The sequence below is a fragment of the Oncorhynchus tshawytscha genome, linkage group LG07, assembly GCF_018296145.1.
Source record: "Oncorhynchus tshawytscha isolate Ot180627B linkage group LG07, Otsh_v2.0, whole genome shotgun sequence".
NCBI lineage: Eukaryota > Metazoa > Chordata > Actinopteri > Salmoniformes > Salmonidae > Oncorhynchus > Oncorhynchus tshawytscha.
Window position 1 is genome coordinate 2,101,422 of NC_056435.1, and position 27,969 is coordinate 2,129,390.

The window sequence follows — 27,969 nt, forward strand, 5'->3', positions numbered from 1 at the left end:
CGTGACCTTATGTGACCAATCACAAGAGTTTTCTTGGGGTCTTTTTTGGGCAGTGAATAGTTTTTATGTATTCAAATGTATTATATAATGTATTCCATAATGTATCCAAATGTTAGCGCATGGTGCATGATGATTTTGAAAACTAGTTTTAATTGTCTACTGTGGTCTTGAAAAGTACTCTTATCCTCAATATCTGTATATGAGCTGAAAGGGAAATTATTACTCAAAACTCATTATGGGAAGAATGAACTACCACAAGTCTCCTTTTCCATTCATACATACGATTCTATATGGTGTAGCACACCAGATATGTGTTATCATTTTAGTAGTTTACACGGGGCAGTTTAAATGGAATAAAGTCATTTGATCAAATGTTACTGATATAAAGAAAAAATTCAATCAATACTGTTCGTGCTAGTGTGGAGTGGGTAACAGGTGCGCTCACTTTATTAGCTGGATGCCTTGCCATACGTGACAATGACTTCCAATGAAATCCCAAGTTAAAAAACATTGGGATATGGCAGCAATCCAAAATGTTTATAAAAGGTGAAACGAGGTAAAGTCTTATTGCCATTTTTGTATTTTTTTAAATGGGATTGCTGCTGTTTCCCAATGTTCTTGAACTTGGGATTCCATTTGAACTGTTTGTGTTAATATCAGAGAGTATACGCCCCTTATCATCTTTATTGCTGCAGCTGAATACTTATTGACCAGTGAGTCTTTCCTTTCCTCAAATCACTTTCTGAGTCTCCAGACCTCCACCTGTTCACCATACAGGTAAGTGAAATACAGCTACGCACACTCAATACACACACACAAAGATACACAGACTGAGCGTCTGCTAAATGGTGTATAGACAGTGTATATATTATTTATAAAAGGAAAACGTATTTGACACAGACACACACAGTCAATGTAGGCTAGCTACTCACGTACTTAGAACCCAATGTTAAATAGACACTAAGGTCGAAACATTATCTAAGTGAAGGGAGAGGCTAAGGCACTGGTAAACTGGACAGGAACTGAGCACTTGGACTAAAAGCTAAGAGAGACAGTGAGACTTTTAGATTGAGAACAGTCACAGAGCACTAGCACAGCTGCATTCACCCTACAACCATCAGGTGAGATGACCTGTCTGAGTTAGGTAGATACAGTATATACATTCAGACACTATGTACATTTAGACACCACCATTCTCTCTCATCCACTTTTTCTCTTCTTTGCTTCTTGTCTTGTTCACAGGATGTTGACGTTTACGTTGTTGCTGCTGGCTTTGTCAAGTAAGAATCTGAAAGTTTTGAATGTTTTTTTTTTTGACAGACAAGATTCCTCAAATTGAGAATAACTGAAATATTACAGTATAGACTGTTTATGCAAAATTTACTACATTTCACTATATCAATGGACTGTAACGTTGGACTTATTCTTGACATTGATTTTGCTCTTTGAACTTTGTTACAATAAATTCTTATCATTATAGACTATTTTCCTGGCACAGTGGTTAATAATTGTACCAATAGGCAGTGGTTCATTCTCTATGTATGTTCTTATCTGATCAAAATAAGAGCATGCCTTGTATAACAAGGTCAAAGTTCAAGGGCAGTGTGTTTGTGGGCTGGCATGCATGCACCTGTGTGCATGTGTGTGCGTGCATCAGTATGTTCATTTTTGCAAGTGTGTGTGTGTATGTATGAATATGACCGTGCCTCCCCCACTTTTGCTCTAGATTATAATATTTACTGATTGTATGTTGTGTCCCCCCAGGTTTACATGCTGCCCCACTGAGGGATCATGTAGTGGCACCCCCTAGAGGTAGGCTTCAGGATCGCAAGGTCCTGGTTCTGCCCCGGAGTGTCCCAGTGGAGGAGCGCAGACAGGGAACAGAGCCCTCCAGACGCTTCCTCATGGACCTGAACACCGGCCTCGTCAAGGAACATATCAATGAGATGGACAGGAGAGTGGCACCAGGTACAGGGCATTGAAATTTTATTTTTTACAATTTGGGTTTTATATATTGTCTTTCTCCCCTGGACTCAGTAAGCACAGGTTTTCTAGCAGTCCTACAGACATTAGCTTTGGAAGATAAGGCTTGCTGAAAACAGTGTAACTGATATGGGTGAAAACAGTGTTAAAGATATGGGTGAAAACAGTGTAACTGATATGGGTGAAAACAGTGTAACTGATATGGGTGAAAACAGTGTAACTGATATGGTGAAAACAGTGTAACTGATATGGGTGAAAACAGTGTAACTGATATGGATGAAAACAGTGTAACTGATATTGTGTCTGTATATTTCTCTCTCTCTCCAGCGTATGTTCCTCCCTCTGTGGATGAGTTCAGGCAGGAACTGAGAACTCCCAGAAGACTCTGGTGGACATCAGGAGCGGACGCATCATCAAACCTGTCGGAGAGATGGAGAGAAGCATGATAATGACTCCTCAGGGTGAGAGAGTGTGTGTATTTGTAATTGTAATAGAGAGAGAATATACTAAAATGTTCTTGAGCACTTAACCCATGCATTTCCTATCCAGAGCCTATGGAGGTCCCAGTCCCAGTCCAGAGGAGAGTGGGAGGATGGGTGAGGGCTGATGTTTTGCCCTGGAGCGTCCCAGTGGAGGAGCGCAGACAGGGAACAGAGCCCTCCAGACGCTTCCTCATGGACCTGAACACCGGCCTCGTCAAGGAACACGCCAGTGAGATGGACAGGAGAGTGGCACCAGGTACAGGGCTTTGAAATGTTACATTATCCAGAAATGTTATTTATTTTTAACATTTTGGGTTTTATATATTGTCTTTCTCCCCTGCTCCTCTCCAGTGTACACTCCTTCCTCTGTGGATGAGTACAGACAGGGGACCAAGAACTCCCAGAAAACTCTAGTGGACATCAGGAGCGGACACATCATCAGGCCTGTTGGAGAGATGGAGAGAAGCATGAAACAGATACTTCAGGATGAGAGAGACAGATTACAAAGTACAACAGATGTTTTTCTTGTTGATATACACTAAATATATATATATATATATATATAGATAGATATTCGTATCCATATCTAAAAGCCTGTCCACTTGAATTGCTTATTCAGTGGCCCTCTCCTTCTCCCTGTAGATGTGAGGCTGGTCGAGACTGAGGTCCGGAGCATCCCAGTAGAGGAACGTAGACAGGGAACAGAGCCCTCCAGACGATTCATTATGAACCTGAACACCGGCCTAGTCAAGGAACACATCAGTGAAATGGACAGGAGAGTGGCACCAGGTACAGGGCTTTGAAATGTTACATTTTTCTGAAATTGTAATCTCTAGAAAAGGAAATAACTATTGGAAGAAGTATTTAGGGTTATTTACACTGTGTACACAAAACATTGTCCTCAGTACAGCCTCAATTCGTTGGGACATGGACTCTACAAGGTGTTAAAAGCATCCCACAGGGATCCTGGCCAATGTTGACTCCAATGCTTCCCACAGTTGTGTCAAGTTGGCTGGATTTCCTTTGGGTGGTGGACCATTGTTGATACACACAGGAAACTGTTGAGTGTGAAAAACCCAGCAGCGTTGCAGTTCATGACACAAACTGGTGCACCTGGCACATACTACCATACCCCGTTTAAAGGCACTTACATTTTTTGCCGTGCCCATTCACACTCTGAATGGCACACATACACAACCCATGTCTTAATTGTCTCAAGACTTAAAAACTGTCTTTAACCTGTCTCCTCTTCATCTAAGCTGATTGAAGTGGATTTAACAAAGGGCATCAGAAAGGGATCATAGCTTTCACCTGGATTCATGGTAAGGTGTTCATAATGTTTTGTACACTCAGGGTAAATTCTATTTCTCTCTCTCCAGTATACACTCCTTCCTCTGTGGATGAGTTCAGACAGGGAACAGAGAACTCCCAGAAAACTCTGATGGACATCAGGAGCGGACGCATCATCAGGCCTGTTGGAGAGATGGAGAGAAGCATGAAACTGACACCTCAGGGTGAGAGTGTTTGTGTGTACAGTATGTGTGTGTACAGTATGTGTGTGTTTGTGTACTGAGGGAGTATGCTTGCTCTCCTTCTCCCTGTAGATGACAGGCTGGTGAGTGCTAAGGCTGAGACTCACTCAGAGAAAGAGTGTGTTGGTGAGGTCATCGATGGCCACTGCTATCAGTTCAACCCCACACTAATGACCTTCAGTGAGGCAGAGGTGAAATATACACCCAGTCAGTCATATTCACTTTTCTCTGAAACAAACAGCTCTCCTAATATTTTTGTGTGTGTGTGCGTCCAGTCCTCCTGCAGCATTCTCTCCCCGCACGGACACCTGGCCTCTGTAACCAACGGCGACCTGCACTCCCGCCTGGTCTCCATGGTGATCAGGGCCACCAAGAGTCCAGTCCTCACCTGGCTGGGTGGAGTCGTGAAGGTCAGTATTCCATCACCCCCTCACTCTTGTTCAATCAGAATGTCTAATAGTAACCAAGCCATTTTCCAAGAGTTTTAATGGTGTGTATGTGTGTGTGTGTGTTGTGACCCCTGCAGGATAAGCAGTCAGAGTGGACCGATGGGTCCCCCTGGGGCTACAGTGACTGGATGCCCGGTCACCCAGACACACAGACAGACAAGCAGGCTTGTCTGGAGATGTTCAGAATTGGTGAGACTCATACATTTAAAAAGTTTTGATATCTATATTGACAACCTTTGAAGTATTAACAACATAATATTTTCTAAGTCACCGTGCTATCAATAACAGGTTATATTGTGAAATGCTACCTTTGAGACTGTTGATAAATAAGGCTATAAATCATAAAAAGTCTGGGAAGGACCCAGATGAACTTGGTTTTGGTTATGAGAGCATGTTGTATTATAAGATTTATGTTCTTTCATGACCATAACATTCTGATACTGTTTTAATCAACAGGTCTATTACACACAATCAAAGTTAGATCCTTCAAATTGGATTATATGGTATATGAGTGGTCCATTTAACAACATTGTCATTTGTTCCTCTCCCAGATGAGAGCTGGTGGACAGCAGTGGACTGTGAACTGAAGAGAGCTTCCATCTGCTCCTTCCCCATGGCAGCATAAGAGGCCTGCACTAACTGTAGAATTAGAATAAGTAGAATGGACATTACAATTCACTATGAAAGGGACTTGTCACTTGATGGCAAGTTGCAACATGAAGTGTTCTATTGCTGTGTTCTATTCTGTCACCATCTTGAGTGACATTAAAAAACACATGGATTTAAAAAAAATATATCCATTCTACACATTCTGTTTCCATGCAGTAATCCTGTGAACCATAAAACATCTGCATCCTGTTTGTATTAAGTTGTATGTCCTCCTTCTTAAAATAAAAACGGAGCATTTTACATGGTGTGTCTCTTGTGTTCATTGAAATGAAAACAGCTGGAGATGTGTTCTGCCTGAAGCTGTTTCAATGACGCTTCAGCAACAGGTCCAAAGTCTTCCCCTACTCCAACTGTCTGAATAGTATATACTGTATAATGAAATTAACTGGAACCAACTGATCCAAGCCGTATAATCCAGGTTTATGAATGAGACACTCCTGTATGGCAGGTAGTCATAAATAATAAAATAGTCTAGACTACTATCTACTGCCTGCCTATATCAACAAAAAGACTTCGGGAAAACAATTAGCTTGAGGAAAACTACAAAAGTGAGACCAATAGATAAACGAAGTGCTTCACTACACCGACAGTTTCTAACAGACAGAGGCAAAGACAGACAGTACGCACCCAAACATGAACAGCGGTTTCAGTCTGTGGATGTGAGGTGGGTTGCAACCAACGTCCGGTGTCGGTCTATGATGCTGCACATGCGCTGAACGGACGCCGCGGAAAACATTGAGGGATTACCAAAGACATGGCGGCCAACATCGAGCAAATTTTTCGCGATTTCGTAGTAAATAAGATAAAGGAAATTGAAGATGAGAGTCAAGATATCATGTAAATATGTTTTTATACAGCCTACATTACTTGCATGAATGGTTTGTTCGGGCAATTTGAGAAATGTATAATTTTCTGTGCTGGCCTACAAGGTTAGCTAGCTTGCGTGTCCGGCAGTACAAAGTGCAAGGCAGGCAGTTGCTGTGGCTACAACATATTTAGCTAGCTAACTACCTGACTAATAACACGGTAGTCTCCTGGGTTGGTTCTTGCAAAGGTTATTATACTGGGGTTATTGGGTTCCAGCAAACCAGGTAACTAACGTGGCACCAGGTACAGGGCTTGTAAGCACTACGCACCTTCCTAGCTAGCTAATCATGCTAAATGTGGATTGCTAACAAGCCAACGTTAGCAGTTTACCAGGACGCGATCTCTTTGCTAGAACTCCCCCAAAACGTTGGTTTGACAGAGTCACAGTGTGCAAAGGCAATACACATCATTTACACACACACACACACACGTTGTAGATTATCCGGATTTTTAATTTAGCTAGCTATGTCAAAAGCAATGCCGGGGACTTAGTTATGTCTTTGAGTTTTCACGTTACACAATCACGTTCTAATTTGAGGTTAACGCTAAATAACTAACAGTGGCCACCTCTCTACACCGACAGTTTATAACAGACAGAGGCAAAGACAGACAGTACGCACCCAAACATGAACAGCGGTTTCACTAACAGTAGCCACCTCGCAGGGTGGGTATAATTTGTGTAACGTTGCAACAGGAATCTGTTCCAAAAACGTCGTAAAGTACAAGGTTGCCAACAAACAACTCATACAAAGTAGAACGATCAATTCACCTAGCTAACTAGCTGCCGAATAGGCATCGACCCACCACGTAGCTTATTCTTAATGTTTGTCCATAGGCTAACAGAGTGAAGACTGACATTTTTCGGAATCAACGTGTTGAGTGACACACTTTATGAAATAGCCCACTCCCTACCGGATATCTTATTCTGCCGCTAAACAATTTTGTATGAGTTGTTGTTGGCAAACTTGTTATTTACTTAGTTTCTAGAACAGATTCCTGTTGGAACGTTCCACAAATTATACCCACCCCTACCTCGCATGTCAAATCACATTTTTTTTTTGTCACATGCACCGAATACAACAGGTTTCACCTTACAGTGAAATGCTTACTTACAAGCCCTGTCAGTTATTATGTAGACTACTTTAATCATTCAAGCTCATGCACACTTATAGATATTGTCCATTCCTTGTGTCCAGTGTCATGTTGTTAAAAACCAAGACCCCTGCTGATAAGAAAGTTGAGTGAACTTACTGTAAGTTCAAGTACAGGTGTCATTTCATACCTGCATTCTCTCTATTAAGTCTGACAGATGAAGGCCATCCCAATGGTAAAACTGCAGAAGGAGCAGATGGGATCAACAACACACAAGGTCAGTAACACAAGGGCTGTATCTCAATAGTCCAAAGTGATATTCTCTCTTCTCCTTTCCTTTATTTGCACATATACTACAGTTTTGATCAGGTGAAAGCATCTATTTCAAATGAAATTGTAATGTACTGTATTATTTATGCAGATAAAGACGGTGTAGCCAATAAGGAAGAGGGTGATGTCCCACAAAAGAAACACAAGAAGCACAAGAAGCACAAGAAACACAAAAGCAAAAAGAAGAAACGTAAGGAAGAGAAAGAGAGCGGCTCAGAATCAGCAGCAGACTCTGATGGAGACAAGGCAAAGACTGGTAAGTAGTCTCAAGATACTACTAAGCATATGCATAACAGCAGTGGTGGACCTTTTCAGTTTGATGTTAATAATCAGCAGACTACTTAAAGGTCCATTATGTAGCTTTGTGCACGACGCAATTCACATTGAAATGTGAGTTCTAGATCTGCCATTCTCATTGGGCGCAAGTTTGATGGTAGATCTGTTTGTCATTTTACAATGTTTTTGGTTATTGAAAATATATTTCACAGCAGTTTAGCTAGATGGTACAGTGATTCTCTACACAAACATTTTAGCTTTTTGTCACAAACAGAATTTTTGGCAACCAGGTAATGTCAATTTCTACATATTGCACCATTGAATCAAATGTCATGATGATTAATTTCTAAAATATTGTCATTAATTCCACAGGGGAAGAGGATGACGGGAGATCCAAGCGGCATAAACGACATTCTGGGAAGAAGAAGAAAAAAAAGCAGAAGAAAGATGGTGACAAGTCCAACAGCTCATCTGGGTCGGAGTCCGAGTCGAAGCCTCAGCCTGGGAACAAGGAGAGCAAACCTCAGGATCTGCCTGATATCATCCCTAAACTAGAGGAGAAGTGTCAGGAAAAGTCCTCCTCCAGATGCTCACGGTCTCGTTCAGGCAAGCGCAGGTCCAGATCCAGGGACAGGAGAGGGAAATCCAGATCGAGGTCCGGTAGAAGACGTGGCGGACACACACGTTCCAGATCACGGCACCGGAGGTCCGGGTCACATTCTAGAAGGTCTGGGTCTGCCAGGAGAGGCAGGAGAACCCGGTCAAGGTCCCTCGTGATCTTGAAGAAAGACAGACGGTCTAGATCGAGATCCAGAAGGCGATCAAAATCTAAGACGAGATCTCAGTCAAGACACAGAGAGATGATTTCAGGATCTCCCTCTCCTTCCAGAAACAACAAATCCAAATCCAGGTCTGCCTCAAGAGACAGCCAATCAGCCGAGAAGGATCCCTCTGCTGCCCTGGCTGAAGATGAGTCCGCTGTGAAAGATGAAAACATAATGGTTCCAATCGATCCGCCAGCCCTAGCTTCCGAAAGCAGCATTGAGGGTGTTGTCAATATGGCCGCCCCCACTGGAGGAGGGTGGAAGCCAATACCCTTCTTAGGGGACAGCAGTAAGGGAGAGCCAGCCGTTTCCTCCCAGCCCTTAGAATGTCTGATGTCTCCACAGAAGTGCCCTATTCCTCCCGAGGTGCCTTCAGGTGAGCAGAATGAGGTCTCCACTGACCACCAGTCAACGTCAGCATCTGATCTGAACCTCAACAGCCAGCCAACTGGTGAGCCAGGGGAATCGGATGGACTTGGTACTTCAGACACCTTTGATGGCTCTGTAGATTCCTTACCCCCCAAAACGGATGCTGATGGAGGGGACAAGGTGACACCTCAGGGTGAAGAGCTGCCTGCCTCACCTCAACCTAAACCACAGCCAACATCTGGAGAGGCAGAGATGACAGAGAAGGAAGGAGAATCTTCAAAGTCCAGGTCTCCTTCAAAGAGGAAAAAGTCAAGGTCAAAGTCTCCTGATCAGAAGAAACGCTCTGATGCAAAGTCCTCCAAGAAGAGGAGGTCCAGATCCAAGTCACCAGGGAGGAAAAGGAAATCAAGGTCCTCGTCGCCAAGCCGCAAGAGGAAGTCCAGGACTCCGTCTCGGAGGAAGAGGTCTCGCTCAAAGTCCGGGACGAGAAAGAAGAAATCACGGTCCAAATCCAGAACACGGAACAAGCGCTCAAAGTCTAGGTCACCGAAAAGGAAACGGTCCAAGTCACGGTCTCCTGCTCGGAGGTCAAAGAGATCGAGGTCACGCTCTGGTTCGCGGCGGAGGGGTAGGGGTGCATTCGGCAGCCACCAGCTGAGCCAGAGGGACCGCTGGAAGCGTGAGCCAAGCCACTCCCCAGTCCTCATCCTCCGCAAGAAGAGGTCTCCGGCACGCACCAACCGCGACTCTAGCAAAAGCCCGCCACGACTCACAGAGCTGGGTAAGCATGTCACAATTTTTTTTGAATGATCAATGTATTTGAATTGAATAACTTTATTTTCACCAATGGTAACTTGACAAAAACACCGGTGTACAGTAAGTCTCAATGCAAGTTTGTGATGTGTTCCTCATCCCTCCTCACAGATAAAGACCAGTTACTGGAGATTGCTAAGGCTAATGCAGCCGCCATGTGTGCCAAGGCCGGGATACCCATCCCAGAGAGCCTGCGACCCAAAGCTGTCCTCCAGCTGCCTTTACCCTGCCCCAACAACCCCATGTCCTTCTCCATGCCCATGAATATGAACATGCCCATGAACATGTCTATGAACATGCCTATGAGCATGACCATGAATGCAGCTATGGCTAGCATGACAGCTGCCACAATGACTGCTGCCCTGGCCAGTATGGGATCTATGGCCTCCATGCACCAGATGGCCCGCTCCCCAGCATCACCAACAAGCCCCCGCCAGGTCCCCCCCAGCCCAACATGGCCACCATCGAGGATGTGAAGAGGAAGGTGGCCAAGCAGGCAAACAGCATCAGCATCAAGGAGTTCACTGACGTAAGTGCTCTTCAATGTCATGATGATGATAATCATGTAATAATATGCTTTGGAGAAGATTTACTAAGCATTTGTCCTGGTGCAAAATGTAGTCCTGCATCCTTTTCATAATAAAACACAGATCTTAGACATGAAATTGTATGTGGAAATGGAAACACTGACCCTCTAGCTGTGTCCTGTGTGTTTCTGTAGAAGTGTAAGAAGATTGTGGAGAAGGGAGGGGAGCTGGCCCTCGCTGAACCCCGTATATCTGACGACGAGGACGACGGCAAACCGTTTGGACGAGCCGCCCTGAGGGAGGTCAAGGGCATCTCCTTCAGCCTCAATGTAAGAACATGGAACACACACACACAGCATCATGTCTTTCATGAATATACAGTATATTCTGAGCTTAAAACATTTCCTTATTAATAAACAATGTATCGGCAGTTTGAACTGATATGTAATTTTCAGAACATAGTTACTGTTTGAACATAGTTAAAGACTAGTTACTGTTTAGATACTATGTGGGACTGAAGAAATGTGCCTAACTGGGTGAATGGTTGAAGTGAACTGCAGTATGCTGTCTGTCTTGCCCTGGGCTGATGTTAAGAGCTGTTTCTATTGCTGCCACATAACCTGTATGTTATGTTGTAAAATGTTTTCCTATTGAGCCAACATAGGCAATGGGCAAAGCAGACAGCAAGCCTCCTTGGGCCCAGAACCAAACCAGGTAGATTTATACTCTTTTGCATTTTCCCACAAACTTCCATCCCAAGGAGACCTCAGTCATGTGAGTGAAGTTTGCTGGTTGAAGTGCACTGGAGATAAATCTCCTGATTGAGACTGGGCCCAATAACTGCTATGATAACCAGCCATTTGTCTTCAACCATTCCCCTTGTTGAAACACACCTCCTTTTGTCTTTTTATATTTTTTTCCTCCCATTTTTTAACAGTAATCCCCCCCCTCCCCCCGCCCCTCCTACTCCTGTGCTGCCCCTCCTCCTCTCTCAGAACGCATCTGTGCGTCCATCTCCGGCATTGGCGGTTCGGAGCGAGGCGGCGTTCGCCAAGGAGTTCCCTGTGTCGTCGGGCTCCCAGCACAGGAAGAAGGAGGGCGACGGGGGAGGGGCTTACGGAGAGTGGGTGACCGTCGACAAGAAGGCGGAAAAGGCCAAGGTGGCGGCGACCAAGGCATTGGCAACGGCTGCTAAGGAAACTTCGCCTGGGGATGCGCCTTTGTCTGCGGTGTCCGTGGCAACGGAGGAGCCGGCGGTCGTCAAGGAGAGTGATAGTGTGTTCCCGGAGCCGCCGCTACAGGTGGGATACGGAGGGGAGGGGGAGGAGGGGGTAAGGTGACACTCAGAGAGATGAAGGGGAGAGGGGTTTTAAGGGAGTTGTTGTGAAAGAGGGAGGAGGGAGAGAATGTGAGTTGAGATATTATGCATTTCAAAAGTCATACGTGTTAAAGATATGATTTATTTTGGGATTTTAGTTTTAACCCAGTGTTTTACCACATTTAGTGGTTTGGATCAGTGGTTTCTGAAATGGTAGGTCACTGCTGATTTCTATTGGGATGTAGTTTGAGACCAGGTTCTATGGTTACACACAGTAGCTAGAAACATTGGTGTGGTTGATTTGAAGGTAGAAAAGTCCAAAAGCCTTAGGTGGGTTGTCATGCCCAGCAGGATGAAAAATATATGGGAACCACTGGTTTAGATGGTATGGTGAGTTTAGTTAGAATGCCATACCTGTGCTCCTCATCTGACCCTATAGCAGCATTGACTGGGTTTAGCTGGAATAGCTGTTTCTGAGGGCAGCATGTAAACACTGACCCTCCTCCCCACCAATTCCAAATTGAATGTACAATCAAGGGCATTATTTGACCTCTCAAATCTCAGAGCAATACCATTTAATAATCTGACTCCCAGGCGATGACAAGTGGTTTAGAATTGAGTTATCAATCGTCAGATGGGCAGACCAATGAGAAATCAGGTGACGTCATCCGTGACCTTGCTGTTAATTTGTGCTTATTTTGTATTTGATGCAACTGTTATTAAACAAAGCTGGCTGAAATTCCACAGGTTGCGTTTTATTTTTGGGGGGTGTACAACTGTACTAATACTGACGACTAAAAAAAAAAAAAAATACAAATACTGACGACTACATAGATGTAAGTAGTTTCATATAACAACTGATCTAGGTCTCATGGAATAAGTATAGATTTCCTTCTTGTATGGTGAATGGATTTTCCTTATTTGTTTTATCAGCTGTTCACTGGTGTGTGTGTGTGTGTGTGTGTGTACTATTGTGTTTTTGTGTGAATGACTGGGGTGTGTGTGTGGTGCTGACTCCTGTGTCTCCCCTTCTAGCCTGTAGACATCACCCAGGCAGTCGGTGAGAGGATGAAGGCCCAGAAGCGTCTGGCTGAGAACCCGCACGACGTCAGTGCCATCTGCATGCTCAGCCGTGCTCAGGAACAGGTAAACAACAGGGCGCTGTGAAGCATGATGTACGCTCTTTCCACCTCCTTTCTCACATACTAAACCTTCCTCTCTGTTAGGTGGATGCATGGGCCCAGTCCAACACCATCCCTGGTCTGTTTACAGGTTCTACTGGAGCAACGGTGCTCAGCTCAGAGGAGCTGTCCAACAGCGGACCACAGGCCTGGATTAAAAAGGTACCGTCCACTGTCCTACCTGCTCCCCACCCCAAACATACTACCCTACAGGTGTCTGCATCGCCCATGCCCACTGGTGTACCCACTTCACACGCCTTCCTCAACCTGCTCCCTAATCACCACCCAGCCCTAATCAAATAACTGAATGGCTGTACGCATAGTGCCAGAGACATACTGTATAAAGTTTGACAAGTGTTCTGTTGATGTAGAACAAACTGGGTTAGAATGGAGTAGTTCCACTGTTACTCAGTGGAATCCAGGTCAGATTTAAGGGCCCAGAAACGTGAGGTTCACTGCTACCATGGCAACCCTTGTCAGCGCTAAAGCACATAGTTTACTGATGTGTGTGTGAGTGAGCATCTGTCTGTATTGTGTGTTTCTGTCTGCGTCAGAAAAAGATGCTCTGGCGGTGAAGGAAGCCTCTTGTTTATGTTGCCTGATATTTGCACTGCAGTTTGTAACAGTGGTAACATATGAACCCAGACTTTAATCTTTAATCTGACATACAGAGATGAACAAACATCTCCCTGCACTTCAATCATCCCCCCCCCCCTCCCCACACACACACACACACACATTCTGACTAATTACATTTCCTGTGAAGTGGGTACACCATGTTAAGGGTAGCAATGCAGATTCCTTACATGTGACATTCTTACCAAAGCAGGTGCAAATGCAGTACTGACACCCGTCTACTAGTGGTGCTCTGGTCTGACACCCGGCTACTAGTGGTGCTCTGGTCTGACACCCGGCTACTAGTGGTGCTCTGGTTTGTCCACTAAATAGAGTCCCCCTCGGAGTCGGGAAAAAGGGACTAGGAGAATGAGGGAGGGAGGGGAGGAAGAGGAGAGCTGGAAGTAAGTCTGCAGATCCCAGAACCCCCCCCTTGTCCTCTAGCACCCCAGGGCAAGGCAGAGATTATGGGTCTGTCTCAGTAGTCTAAAGATGCTTCCTCATCTCTTTCCTTGGATTCACACTGATGTCAGAACAGGGGAAAGGGAAAAGCACTATTCTTTCACCTTTTCAGATCAGGTCAGATGTTGGTTGGGGACGTTAGGTGAGGAAGTGACTTTAGACTATTCAGATGCACCCAAGACCGGTTACTATAGTCTCTACCGTCACGCTGTCTCCCTAATGCGGTGTCTCCCTATCACTCCCCCACACCCAGTCACACAGAATGTCATCGGGCCCGGAGATAACCATAGTCGTTTGTCCTCTGTCTACGGACCACAGAATGTCATCGGGTCCGGAGATAACCATAGTCGTTTGTTCTCTGTCTGTGGACCACAGAATGTCATCGGGTCCGGAGATAACCATAGTCGTTTGTTCTCTGTCTGTGGACCACAGAATGTCATCTGGTCCGGAGATAACCATAGTCGTTTGTCCTCTGTCTATGGACCACAGAATGTCATCAGGCCCAGAGATAACCATAGTCGTTTGTTCTCTGTCTGTGGACCCCGTCTGAACCCTCCTACCCTGTAGTGTTTCTATAGTGGGCTGTTTGAAGCCAGTGGGTGTAACTACTCCTAAAGTCTCCCTGAGCTCTGCAAAACACAGAGACAGGGGGCTACTGTTTTAAACGACATCCTGAGGAATCTCCTCTCAGGATAGGTTACACATAGTCACATCATTTAGCTATAGAGAGAGTGATGGATCTGCTGAGTTCATTCTTCATTTAATGACACATCCTTCACATGCAGATGCTATGGGCAGATGCCATGGACATGTTCAGAGACATGATATAGGGATGAGAGTGCATTGATCATACTAATGTTAGTGACATGCATTTTGCTAGCATTACAGCAGCTAACATTGATTTACAGCACGCTAGCATTACAGCAGCTGACATTGATTTACAGCACACTAGCATTACAGCAGCTGACATTGATTTACAGCACACTAGCATTACAGCAGCTGACATTGATTTACAGCACGCTAGCATTACAGCAGCTGACATTGATTTACAGCACGCTAGCATTACAGCAGCTGACATTGATTTACAGCACGCTAGCATTACAGCAGCTGACATTGATTTACAGCACGCTAGCATTACAGCAGCTGACATTGATTTACAGCACACTAGCATTACAGCAGCTGACATTGATTTACAGCACGCTAGCATTACAGCAGCTGGACTGTGATGTTTGTGTGGTTGTTGGATGCCCCTAGCAACCAGTCCTGGTGCATTCTGTTTCCCAGTAGATGAGCAGGGTCTAGTTTTAGATCAGTCAGTGGTCTCCAACCCTAGTCCAGGCTGAGAGTATAGAGTTAGAGTCGTATAGGTTAGGGCTATAACAAAAACCTGCACACTAGCTCCAGGATCTCAATTGGAGACCACTGCCTGAGGGAGATCTCTGTTCTGAGGGACCTAGGCTAGTTACAGGTGTCCATGGACATGCCTGTGCTCTTGCCCTGGGCGGTCAGAAGTTGCTCCTAGTCACCAATCTAGGATCAGCTTCCCTTCCGCAAAACTCCAAGCTGACCTAGGTGTCTAGGGGCAACTTCCTCCCAGTCCTTGGGGCAACCTGAGGAAGGGGGTCGATAAGAGGGGTCTGGATTGGAGCAGAGGGAGAGAGGTGTGGGTTCACAGGGGTGACCTGTGAACTTTCACCTCTCTGTGTATTGGACACTTGTTTCAGGGTCAGTCCTTGTAGCTGTCCTTGTTGCCATGGCCACAGTCAGGCCCCCCTCATTTCCTGTTTGATGCTGGGCCGGTGATGAGGGGCTAGGTACGTACACCACACAGCGCCTTACTATACATCTTGTGTAACCGTGTGTGTGAGAGAGAAGATGTGTGTGAGACAGAAAGAAATTAGGTGTCAAGGCACAGCGCCCTCTTATTTACCTACATGTGGTATAATGTGTGAAGAAATGTCTCTTGGCTGTATCTTGAGTTTCACCACAGAATTTATTTAATTTCATCTGTATTCTTAATGTGTTTTGTTCTCTCAAACACACGATTTTCAAAAGCTGCCACCACAGTTATTTCTAGTGTTTCACATAGGGGTAGAGGTTACTACAGACAGAGTAACACACACGCACACACTCACTGTTATCCAGAGGCATGTGAGTTGTCCTGAAGGTAGTCTCTAACTCAAGTCTGACTGTAACAGTGGTGTGACTGGATGAGGTGGTTGAGATGTTTTCAAGGTAGAAACTAATTATCTGCTTTCGCCTCTGCCTCTTCCTCTCCCTCTTCACTCTCTCCCTCTTCCTCCTCACTCCATGGTTCTCTCTTCTGTTATTCTCTTCTTTCTCCCTCCCTTCTCTCCTGCCGCTCTCTCTCTCTCTGTAGGACCAGTTCTTGCGAGCAGCCCCGGTGTCGGGAGGAGTAGGGGAGTTTCTCATGAGGAAGATGGGATGGCGGACAGGGGAGGGGCTAGGGCGACACCGCGAGGGCACTGTCGAGCCAATCATCATCGACTTCAAGACCGACCGCAAAGGTGAAAAGAAGTGACCCATGCTTTCCACCAAAGCGTTATGCACCTCTGTATTATTCCAGAAGGCTATTAATGATGCTTAATAATGTGTGTTATTAATGATGCTTAATAATGTGTGTTATTGATGATGCTTAATGATGTGTGTTATTGATGATGCTTAATAATGTGTGTTATTAATGATGCTTAATAATGTGTGTTATTGATGATGCTTAATAATGTGTGTTATTGATGATGCTTAATAATGTGTGTTATTGATGATGCTTAATAATGTGTGTTATTGATGATTAATAATGTGAGTATAATCTGACCGTAGGTCTGGTGGCTGAGGGAGAGAAGACTCAGAAGTCGGGCGGTATGGTTGTGATGAAGGATCTACTGGGTGAGTACAACACACACACACACACACAGGATTTTAACTCTCGCTCAATTGACCAATATTGCGTTTGTGCTATAGAATCAATCAATTAGAATTGTATTGATTTACTGAATGTATTGACCATCTGCCCCCCCCCCAGGTAAGCACCCAGTGTCTGCTCTGATGGAGATGTGTAACAAGAAGAAGTGGATTCCTCCAGAGTTTGTTATGGTGACCCACAGTGGCCCAGACCACCGCAAGAACTTCCTTTTCAAGGTTTGGATACGCGCTATAAGCCTGTGTGTTTGAATGGGTTTGTTTGTTAGTTTATGGCTGACTTTGTCAGATGGTTTGTGTTATAACCTCTTCCTCTCTCTCATCCCCTTTTCCTCCTCTCTCTCTGTACCCCAGGTGGTGGTAAATGGTCAAGACTTCCAGCCTGCGTCAGCCAGTCCCAATAAGAAGCATGCCAAAGCCATGGCTGCTACGGTGGCTCTGCAGGCCATGGGAGAGGTGTCAGGGGACACAGGGCTTTATACAGGGCCTGTGTTCACCACTGCTACTACTGGACCACTGTTCTCCTCCAACATCTAAACACACAGTGAAACACACTCAGACTGAGAGACAGCACTCGCACACTTGAATCGCAGACCCTTCTGGCTGAAAAGGACATAGAATTTGAAGTCACCCGCCAGGGAACGATGATTTGTATTGGAATGTCCGTTGTATCAAGTCTTATAATGTTTTGGGCCTACACACCACAAGCATTCAGAAGAGCCGTATCTGCTGCCTAATGGTCAACACTAGGAGATGGTGTTACTCTGTAAGCAAAATAAACTTACTGATATTTTAAAACGGTTCCGTAACTCCGTTTTTTTAATCCTAATTTGAATGTTTATCTTTTGTGTTGAAGCTCAAATGATGTTTTCAAGAAGCAGTTCATAGTGTTAATGCATTTGGGAGAATTTGAAAAACCCCACTATTCTCCTTGTGACCAAATTGTCAATATCAAATGTTACCCATTTGGAACATTCATTTTCAAAGTGATTCACACTTGATAGTTCTCTCATTTTGGACAGATTCATTTACTACTGTCTTAAGTTGAGCTTTCTCAGTCCGCTTTTGTTGGTAGCGTTATTTACCATGTCTGTATAAAAACAATTGTAAAGTGTTAGCTGAAAGCGAAGAGATGTGGGTAACCGTTATGGTCTGGAATACCAAAATAAAAATGTTTTTATCTGATTAATTAAATTATACAATCCTTTCACTGTGTGCCTAAAGTACATTTTCCCATTTTGTTGCTTATACACACAAGAACGTGTCTTTTCCAATGTTTATTTGCCATGCGCTCACAACACACGTTTATTGTACATCCAATACTGTGTTTTCAAACGGTGCAGTTCAGTATTTGAAGACGGTCTCCCCGCCCTTGTCATCCTTCCAGCACTTGTAGCAATAAACATTTCCTGGTGCAGGGAGAGATATTAATACTATATATGGACAGAGCATAGAAGGGTTCATCTGAGGCCTTGAGTCCAATCCCACATTCCAGTACACAACCTCCAAAGCATTCAGTGGACGTAGCAGTGCAGACATCATCAAACGATCTCGGACTTCTCACTGGCAGCTCAGATGAGCGGTTGATCCAGCATCGCAGAGGACAAATGCATAGAGGCTGTAGCTCTAATGTGGCTAAGATAATGTAGCATTTTCAGACTATTCACATATACAGTGCAATTGTATTTTGTTATGTTGCAGCCTTGTTCTAAAATGGATTCATTTGTTTTTCTTCCCCTTATCAATCTACACACAATACCCCATGATGACAAAGCAAAAAGCTTGGCATACCTGTATTTGGGGAGTTTCTCCCATTCTTCTCTGCAGATCCTCTCAAGCTCTGTCAGGTTGAATAGGGAGCGTCGCTGCACAGCTATTTTCAGGTCTCAACAGAGATGTTCGATCGGGTTCAAGTCCGGGCTCTGGCTGGGCCACTGAAGGACATTCAGAGACTTGTCCCGAAGCCACGTCTGCGATGTCTTGGCTGTGTGCTTAGAGTCATTGTCTTGTTGGAAGGTGAACCTCTGCCCTAGTTTGAGGTCCTGAGCGCTCTGGAGCAGGTTTTCATCAAGGATCTCTGTACTTTACACCGTTCATCTTTCCCTCGATCCTGACTAGTCTCCCAGTCCCTGCCCCTGAAAAACATCCCCACAGCATGATGCTGCCACCACCATGCTTAACTGTACAGATGGTTCCAGGTTTCCTCCGGACGTGACACTTGGCATTCAGGCCAAATAGTTCAATCTTGGTTTCATCAGACCAGAGAATCTTGTTTCTCATGGTCTGAGAGTCCTTTAGGTGTCTTTGGCAAACTCGAAGTGAGCTGTCAGGTGCCTTTTGCTGAGGAGTGGCTTCGGTCTGGACACTAACATAAAGGCCTGAATGGTGGAATGCTGCAGAGATGGTTGTACTTCCTGGTGGTTCTCCCATCTCCACAGAGGAACTCTGGAGCTCTCTCAGAGTGAGCATCGGGTTCTTGGTCACCTCCCTGACCAAGGCCGTCCTCCCCCGATTGCTCAGTTTGGTCATGAGGTCAGCTCTAGGAAGAGCCTTAGTGGTTCCAAACTTCTTACGTTTAAGAATGATGGAGGCCACTGTGTTTTTGGGGACCTTCAATGCTGCAGACATTTGTTGGTACCCTTCTCCAGAAATGTGCCTCGACACAATCCGTTTTCAGAGCTCTACGGACAACTCCTTTGACCTCATGGCTTGGTTTTTGCTCTGACATGCACTGTCAACTGTGGGACCTTATAGACAGGTGTGTGCCTTTCCAAATCATGTCAAATCAATTGAATTTAACACAGATGGACTCTAATCAAGTTGTAGAAACATCTTAAGGATGATCAATGGAAACAGGATGCACCTGAGCTCAATTTCGAGTCTCATCACGAAGGGTCTGAATACTTATGTAAATAAGCTATTTCTGTTTTTTTATATATTTGTAAAAATGTATAAAAACCTACCTGTTAAGTTATATAGGTCAGTGTGTGAAGGCCTACCTGTTAAGTTATATAGGTCAGTGTGTGAAGGCCTACCTGTTAAGTTATATAGGTCAGTGTGTGAAGGCCTACCTGTTAAGTTATATAGGTCAGTGTGTGTAGGCCTACCTGTTAAGTTATATAGGTCAGTGTGTGAAGGCCTACCTGTTAAGTTATATAGGTCAGTGTGTGAAGGCCTACCTGTTAAATTATATAGGTCAGTGTGTGAAGGCCTACCTGTTAAGTTATATAGGTCAGTGTGTGAAGGCCTACCTGTTAAGTTATATAGGTCAGTGTGTGTAGGCCTACCTGTTAAATTATATAGGTCAGTGTGTGTAGGCCAACCTGTTAAGTTATATAGGTCAGTGTGTAGGCCTACCTGTTAAGTTTATATAGGTCAGTGTGTGTAGGCCTACATGTTAAATTATATAGGTCAGTGTGTGAAGGCCTACCTGTTAAGTTATATAGGTCAGTGTGTGTAGGCCTACCTGTTAATTATATAGGTAGTGTGTGTAGGCCTACCTGTTAAGTTATATAGGTCAGTGTGTGTAGGCCTACCTGTTAATTATTAGGTATAGGCCTACCAGTTATATAGGTCAGTGTGTGTAGGTGTGTAGGCCTACCTGTTAAGTTATATAGGTCAGTGTGTGTAGGCCTACCTGTTAAGTTATATAGGTCAGTGTGTGTAGGCATACCTGTTAAGTTATATAGGTCAGTGTGTGTAGGCCTACCTGTTAAGTTATATAGGTCAGTGTGTGTAGGCCTACCTGTTAAGTTATATAGGTCAGTGTATGGATCTAGGATGGTGAGAGAGACACCCTCTGGTATCCCACTCTTAGGGTCCTCGAAGCCCCTGGACTTGTAGAAGCAGCGATAGACTCCCTGGTCTTTGAGCTCCGTCCTGTAGATAAACAAGGACAGGTCACCATTCTCCAGCAGGTTGTTGGGTGGGAGAGAGAGACGGAGGTCTTCTTCCTTAGGTCCCTTGTCGTCTGGTGCAGGGTTAAGGGTCATGATCTCCACATTGTCCTTCAGCCATTGGATGTAGATCTGGCTGGTGGGCTGGGTCTTGGGGATGACACCGTAACAGGGCAGAGTGACCGGGCTTCCCTTGAACAGCGTGACAGAGAGTGGAGGGTCGGGCTCTGAGAGAGAGAATGGATGGAGAGTAGTAGAAAAGAGTGAGGGATGAGAGAGGATGTGATAAGCATAAATTAAGATAATCAAACATTCCAAATGGTACACCCAAAATGGCCGCTGGTCGACTCCACCAACCACAGAATGCGGCTCTGAATGGGAAAGCCTGAAAACAGATTTCCCTGAACCTTGAGCCAGACCGTAGAGATGGTCTGAACATCTCCTCATTGCTCAGCACTGTCTCCTGGATGGTCATAGAGAAGTCTCCATCTCTCATCCTCTCTGCTGGGGGAATTCCACCCGGGAAGAGAACCCCAGTGTCGTTTTGACCTCCACCCACTTGGCCCCGTGGTCCCATCTGGCCTCACCAAGGATGTTCCCAACCTCCATAGAGGCCACCTCCTGCCCCATGGCCTCCCAGCGGACCTCCCCCTCATCCTCCTGGCCGAGGTAGGAGGAAAAGTTACAGGGCAGGGTGACATTGTCTCCGTACCCCACCTTCAGCTCATACACGGGGGAGAAGGTAGGCACAGACACTGGGGGGATGGATGGACAGATGGAGAACACAGCGTGTGAGAGAGGGATGAAGGATGGGAAACAGTTTGAGGGAGAGAGAGAAGGAGAGAGGGATGAATAGATGATTCCAATACCTTTGTATGATAATGACAGAATGAGCAGAGGTATAGCAGAGATCTCTAGTTTTAAACAAGTAATGACACAAGCCTTTGGAAAATAGAGAATGCTTATTGATGAGTTTTACATGAATGAGAGAGTAGTAGCCTAGGTCTCAAGAAACTCACCAGCTTGGACTGACGTCAAAATCACCAAGAAGCCTAAAAAAATCATCTTGCAAGATGTCTATCCCTTGATCACCTATAATATTTTTTTTTACAAAAATTACAAATATTTTTATTTTTATAGAATACATCTGGAGAGAAAAAAATTAAGTTATTACAAGAGTATTAGGTCTGGTAAAAAAGTGTTTAAAATATATTGGAAATGTAGCCTAAATCCCACTCATAGCCAATCAATAAATCGATAAAATAATCCGTTCAGGGGTGGATGTCGCTGATCTCACGAGCCTAAAAATAAAAAGTCTGCTTGATCGTCTCGATTATTAACTTTGGCAACAGAACAAGTCACCGTGAAGGGTGCTCTTACAGAATAACTGGTTATCTTGGCAAGATAAACAACGAACCGCCAGAAATGGATCTGCACACGGGTTAGACTTCAGCCATTGGCAGGAGGATGTCCTCTTTTTTTTAACCGTGAGAAGCAGATGTCTGTGTCAGGACTCACATTATGAGCTATTATTTAATTTATATTAATCCAACCACCCGATAGAGCCCCATGGTGGAGGTGTCATAATACCCATAAAACCTGGCGGTAAAACAGGAAAATTAATCCTTTTTCCACCATTAATTTCTCTCATAGGGGATTTTAGAAAAACTTAAACTGTGTTTTGTGTAGGCTCACCCTGGCTTGACATAAATTATGCACACAAACTGTTTAGACTGGGAAGCATACAGTAAAGCTTAACACTAAAACTGAAACAAAAAAATATTAAAACTATGTAGAAATGTTTTTGTGAAAACAAACTAAATAAAAACTAGTAAAGTGGATCTGAAAACCGAGACAAAAAATGAATATAAAACCACAAAACTATAATAACCTTTACAGGAACACAAGGCAAGACTGAATTTTGGATTATTATAACATAAATTGATAGTATCCAGTCCAGTGTTTTGTCATAAACCCCCTCTATCAATCCTGTTAATTTGGACATCTGGTGCGTAAAGGTAGCCAATTTGCACCATTTCACTTTTACACCTATTTCACGAGTGTAGTTCATCTATAGCTATGCTCCTATTTACTCATTAAGATGCAGCTATGCAGATCAGTGGGCTCAAACGTTTGCAAAACATTCTTATAGCAACGTACTATGTACACTGAACAAAAATATAAAGGCAACATGTAAAGTGTTGGTCCCATGTTTCATAGACTGAAATAAAAGATCCCAGAAATGTTCCATATGCACAAAAAGCTTATTTCCCTCATATTGTGCACACATTTGTTTACATCCCTGTTAGTGAGAATTTCTTCATGATCATTACACAGGTGCACCTTGTACTGGGGACAATAAAAGGCTATAAAATGTGCAGTTTTGTTTCACCACACAATGCCACAGATGTCTTAAGTTTTGAGGGAGCATGCAATTGGCATGCTGACTCCAGTAATGTCCACCAGAGCGGTTTGCTGATGTCAAAGTTGTGAACACTGTGCCCCATGGTGGCAGTGGGGTTATGTTATGGGCAGGCAGGCAGAAACAACAAACACAATTGCATTTTATCGATGGCAATTTGAATGCAGAGATACCGTGGCATGATAATGCACAGCCCCATGTCCACATGTACACAATTCCTGGAAGCTGAAAAGGTCCCAGTTCTTCCATGACCTGCACTGACCAGACATGTCACTGTTTGAGCATATGCTCTGGATCGACGTGTACGACAGCGTGTTCCAGTTCCCACCAATATGCAGAAACTTCGCACAGCCTCTGAAGAGTGGGACAACATTCCACAGGGCACAATCAACAGCCTGATCAACTCTATGAAACGATGTGTCGCGCTTCATGAGGTAAATGGTGGTCACAGATACTGACTGGTTTCCTGATCCACGCCCCTACCTTTAAGGGATCTGTGACCAACAGACCCAGATATTCCCAGTCATGTGAAATCCATAGATTAGGGCCTAATGAATTTATTTCAACTGACCGATTTCCTTAGATCAACTGTAACTCAGTCAAATCTTTGAAATAGTTGCATTCATATTTTTGTTCAGTATAAAATAGACATGCTCTCGCATGACACGTAGAAGGGAATCAGGTCAGCTCTATACAATCCATTTCTATCTGCAGCTTTCAGAACGTTGTGTTCTCCTGGATGCAGCCCAGGTCGGCTTCCCGTTAACGGAACATGAAACTCTAGCTGGAGGAGAGTCAGTGCACAGTGGTTCTACTACCAAGACACCACACTGTGACTGACTATTCTCCTCATGAGCAAATTAGGGGGAAAAAAGAAGGAAATCAAAACCTTTCAAGGTTTAGACTTCGACATTCAGTTTATAAGTCATGGGGGAAAAAAATAAGTCAAGCAGAAAAATCATGTGACAAATGAATTTAATCCAATAAAATGTCACCAGTACAGAGATATAACATCATTAATATAAAACAATTATGCTGAAATAGAAGCTCTTAAAACAGGAATAAAAAAAATGGCTCAAAACAAAAACATCTTAGGGCAGGGTCTAAAATCATCAGCAAGTCTTTAGCCAAATCCAACTCATTATGGCAAATCCAGGAATTTTACATGTACAAAAACTTCATTTCCCATATGTCATTGGGTTATTGTCCAGGGGACAGGGAGTTAGTAAAACTACAATTGCCAGCATACCAGGAGTTTGTGGACAGGCTATTCAGACAGATATGGACAGTAAGTATACGGCAGTGTAGGAATGGTACGGTCCACTAAAGGCATCTAGGTTGTGTCCCAAATGGCACCCTATTTCCAATATAGTGCTCTACTTTATTGGGCTCCGGTCAAAAGCATTCCACTATAAAGAGAAAAGGGTGCAATTTGGGACATAGCCTAGCAGTGCTCTCTGGGCATTCTGATAGAGACAGGGTGAGTTCCTCTCAGGACTTCCATGTGTAGGAGTAGTTGTTCAAATGGAGCTGTCTGAGGGGAGACTTCCCCAAGGTAGAGGGCTCCTGGAGCTGCTGAATGGTGCTGGGATGAAGACCACATCCATCCAGCTCTATAGCCTGCTCAGCCTGGGAGAGGGAGAGAGGGAGGGAGGAAGAGAAGGATATATACAAACAAGTACAAAGGATTTTTTATTATGATTTAACTTTGAATTGCGGAGATCAAATGATGAGTCTTTATACCAGTCCGTTACAGTGGTGTCGTGACTTGGATAACAGTTGAGCTGTGTGTGTGTGACTGACCTGTTCCATGGTGGTGGTATGTGTTGAGGACAGCGGTGGGTTTGTGTGTGTGTGTGTGTGACTGACCTGTTCCCTGGTGGTGGTGTGTGTGTTGAGGACAGCGGTGGGTTCGTGTGTGTAGAGTGCGGTGCTGAAGCCTCCTCTCTGAGCAGGCCGAAGCATGCGGGTCAGGGCGTGGAGAGAATGAGGCATTATGGGTCCCGTCACCTCTAGACTGCACACATCCTGGTACCCAGCACGCACCTGGGTCTTCACGTTGACACTACGCGCCTGACAATTATACACAAGGCAACATGCTTGTAATTTCTGTTAGACACAGCAACGTTTCTTCTGAAACTTTCCATTTCTAGTTTTTGTTATTTCCATTCAAAAATTGAAATGTGGGAGGTAAGGCTCCTTAGACGGTTTCAGTCTGCAGCAGTGTGTGTCTCACCTTGAGTGAGTGTAGCGTCGCTCCTCTGAAGGCTGTAGGGGCCAGTAGGGTGGGGGGCAGGCCTGCCTGTGATCCAGCCCCTGCCACCAGGCTCTTACAGTTGATGAGGAAGTTGATGAGAGTGAAGGTGTGCGTTCCCAACACACAGACTACAGACTCTGGTTTGTGGTCTAAACACACAGAGTTGCGCTCTTTGTGCAGTTTGATGGAGATGTTGTCTGGTTTCTTAATCTTATCCTGCACTCCCATCTCTGTCAGCCAGGAAAACCCACCATCGTCATCATCATCATCTTCCTTGTCACTGGCTTCAGACTGTGTCTCCTCCTCCTCTCCATCTGTCTCCTGGTTGTGTGCGGTTGATCCCTGCTCCTTGCTCTTCCTCCTCTCTTCCAGCAGGGGGAGTGTGAACTCAATACCTACAACCACAGGTATTTGACAGAAAATGTTTTACTGTCAAGATTAGAATATCCATATATAAATGTTTAATAACAAACTTCTACATGATATATTGTTGAGTGACTTCCTGTATTTATACCAATGCTAAATGTTTATTCTATTAGATTTACTGTTTACTTCTTACTGTTGTCACATTATCAAGAGGGAACCTGCAGGTCAGCGTTTCGTTGGACTGTAAACACCATGTGTGTATCCTGTGCATATGACATAATAAACTTGAAGGATGTACTGTATCTTGTAGCTCACCATCAGCCTTCATGGCCTCCCTGAGCCCCCTGGTGGTTGGGGTGAGTAGTGCAGTGATGTTGCTGTTCCCCGCCAGTCCTGAGGCTCTGAAAAGAGCAGTGAACTGGTAGGAACACACATAGAAATATGGACATAGTCTGGCCTTCAATAGACTGTAAAGGGAAGACAGGCTCACTGACCTGGGAGAGAGCGGGAGGGAGAGAGAGCGGGAGAGAGAGAGAGGGGGGAGAGAGGAGTTGAGTTTAAGATCATTTAAAGCTTTTGAAATAATATACACACACACTCCCCTCTGATGCCCACTCACCATTCACTCATGAGGCTCTGTTTAAGTGCCATGTCCTGGGCCCAGGGGACGTTCTTGCCAGTGAAGCTTCTCTCTGCTCCTATCCGGGGGAACAGAGAGAGCCAGGACAGGGACGGGTGCTGCCAGAACTGCAGACACTGCTGGAACCCACATCGTAGCTCAGCAGATGTCCGAGGGTCCTGGAGGAACACAGAGAAGTGAGTATCAGAGTGTGAGAGAGACTGAGTACAATATATTTGTGTTGCTAGTAAAGCTCCTCAGGTACCAGTACTCCTTTGCCTTGGGGTTGCCACTGGTTTGTCTGTGTATAACATGTATAACAGTACCTGTATACTCTGTGGTATAGTGGTGTACTGTCCTCTACAGTGCTGGGTAAGACCCTGGGCCTCCTCTGTAGCTCTGGGCTGTACAGCCCAGGAGAAGGGGAGCAGGGAGGTGAAAAGGAGACGTGTCTTCAGGCTCCAGTCTGCAGGGTACTCCACACACGCAGGGGGTGCTATGGAGGTTACTGCACCAGCCTGGGGACTCTGACACACACAAGATAAAATGTTGACTCACAAAATACCAAAACAACCCCTAACATTAATCTGTAGCCATGAATAGTTGAATGGGATGGGATAAAAGCCTGCACACCAGCTAGTCCACAGCCTGTCTATAATGTAGATAGCTATGATTGTAACAGGCTTTTGGTAGCTCTCCAAGAATGGAGTTGGAGACATGTCCATAAGGAGTAAGATAATAGAGAAATGAATATAACTCACCTTCAGTATGGGTGTTCTCTCCTCCTGGAACAAATCCTCATCTTCAAACAGTGAGTCGTCTTCAGACAGAGAAGTTGGTTTCTGTTGTTAGAGAGAAATGAGGGAAAGATCAGAACAAAAACAGCGGTGTGAAGTCACCATGATGCTTTGACAGATGAAGCTATTTGTCAACTGTGCACAGTAGTTAGCTGGCTAACACTGCATTTAGCTAACTAACGTTACCTCTGTCATGTGTCAGTTGGCTAGCTACTGTAGTTTGCTGGACAATAATACAAGTCTGCTAGCGTTATGTACAGTAGCAAGCTAGATTGTACAACAACAATAATAACGTGATAAACAATGTATTAATGTGTGCCACTATCATACCTTGCTAGGCACGTCTTTGCTTAGTTCTTCTTCCCGGAGAAGTCGTTCACTAAATGGCAGCGTTCTTGTTGGTGACTTCTCTCCCTCCACTCCTGCAGAGCCGCCCGGCTTCACAGAATCCGACGAGTCGGCGTCGTCATCAGTGTAAATAAAGACTTTCTTATTCGCTGGGCTGCTGAAGGTGTTCTCGATGCTAGCAAATGGGTTTCTCCGCTTCACTCCCCCTCCAGAGCGACCCTGGCCGAACAGGGGTCCTGGGGAGAATGGTCGAACAGCGGATATAGAGGCACCCTCACACGGGCTGGCAATCGCGCCTCGGCCGCCAGAACTGACACCCTCGCTGTGGGCTCTCTTCCTCCGCATTCGCAGGATTTCAGCTGGTCTTTTGAAACTAGGTGAGTAACCAGCTTGTTGTGACATTTTGTAAGGATAATGTAAAACAAGTTTAGTCCGAAAACAACAAGAAGAAAGCCGTTTAAAATAGTTGTGTGCGTCCGATACCCCTCTGTGTTGTTGTTCCTTGAATTTACTTCAATACAAAACTAATTTAGCGCGC

At 44.7% G+C, this 27,969-nt stretch overlaps 3 protein-coding genes across 3 annotated transcripts; 2 read left to right on the top strand and 1 right to left on the bottom strand.

Moving 5' to 3' along the window:
• Window positions 1–704: 704 nt before the first annotated feature.
• Window positions 705–5,355, top strand: wu:fa56d06 (uncharacterized protein LOC795664 homolog). The gene is made up of 12 exons (XM_042324984.1): window positions 705–777; window positions 1,243–1,280; window positions 1,765–1,968; window positions 2,334–2,444; window positions 2,533–2,721; window positions 2,817–2,972; window positions 3,108–3,254; window positions 3,845–3,979; window positions 4,070–4,188; window positions 4,273–4,407; window positions 4,524–4,635; window positions 4,998–5,355. Exons 2-12 carry the CDS (start codon window positions 1,244–1,246, stop codon window positions 5,069–5,071), a joined length of 1,419 nt encoding a protein of 472 aa, XP_042180918.1. The 5' UTR covers window positions 705–777; window position 1,243; the 3' UTR covers window positions 5,072–5,355.
• Window positions 5,356–5,781: 426 nt separating this feature from the next.
• LOC112238386 (protein SON) lies at window positions 5,782–17,941 on the top strand. The gene is given in 14 exon segments (XM_024406966.2): window positions 5,782–5,952; window positions 7,284–7,351; window positions 7,496–7,660; window positions 8,053–9,654; window positions 9,798–10,076; window positions 10,079–10,215; window positions 10,408–10,542; window positions 11,209–11,514; window positions 12,567–12,677; window positions 12,758–12,874; window positions 16,170–16,317; window positions 16,628–16,693; window positions 16,830–16,945; window positions 17,081–17,941. Coding segments are annotated over 14 exon segments (3,516 nt in total). The 5' UTR covers window positions 5,782–5,869; the 3' UTR covers window positions 17,264–17,941.
• Window positions 17,942–24,002: 6,061 nt separating this feature from the next.
• LOC112267669 (DNA replication fork stabilization factor DONSON) lies at window positions 24,003–27,965 on the bottom strand. The gene is made up of 8 exons (XM_042323815.1): window positions 27,414–27,965; window positions 27,048–27,128; window positions 26,613–26,813; window positions 26,287–26,465; window positions 25,983–26,161; window positions 25,281–25,696; window positions 24,914–25,117; window positions 24,003–24,673 (listed from the first exon to the last, which is right to left on the bottom strand). Exons 1-8 carry the CDS (start codon window positions 27,831–27,833, stop codon window positions 24,536–24,538), a joined length of 1,818 nt encoding a protein of 605 aa, XP_042179749.1. The 5' UTR covers window positions 27,834–27,965; the 3' UTR covers window positions 24,003–24,535.
• Window positions 27,966–27,969: the final 4 nt, after the last annotated feature.

Bases quoted from the DNA above. Each gene is read 5' to 3' on its own strand.
- LOC112267669 (XM_042323815.1), bottom strand. From the start codon at position 27,833: ATGTCACAACAAGCTGGTTACTCACCTAGTTTCAAAAGACCAGCTGAA. The intron at 25,697-25,982 runs GTGAGCTACAAG...CTGTGGTTGTAG, and splicing joins GGAGGCCATGAAGGCTGATG to GTATTGAGTTCACACTCCCC. The intron at 25,118-25,280 runs GTGAGACACACA...TATAATTGTCAG, and splicing joins CGACGCTACACTCACTCAAG to GCGCGTAGTGTCAACGTGAA.
- wu:fa56d06 (XM_042324984.1), top strand. From the start codon at position 1,244: ATGTTGACGTTTACGTTGTTGCTGCTGGCTTTGTCAA. The intron at 1,281-1,764 runs GTAAGAATCTGA...GTGTCCCCCCAG, and splicing joins GTTGCTGCTGGCTTTGTCAA to GTTTACATGCTGCCCCACTG. The intron at 2,445-2,532 runs GTGAGAGAGTGT...TTTCCTATCCAG, and splicing joins CATGATAATGACTCCTCAGG to AGCCTATGGAGGTCCCAGTC.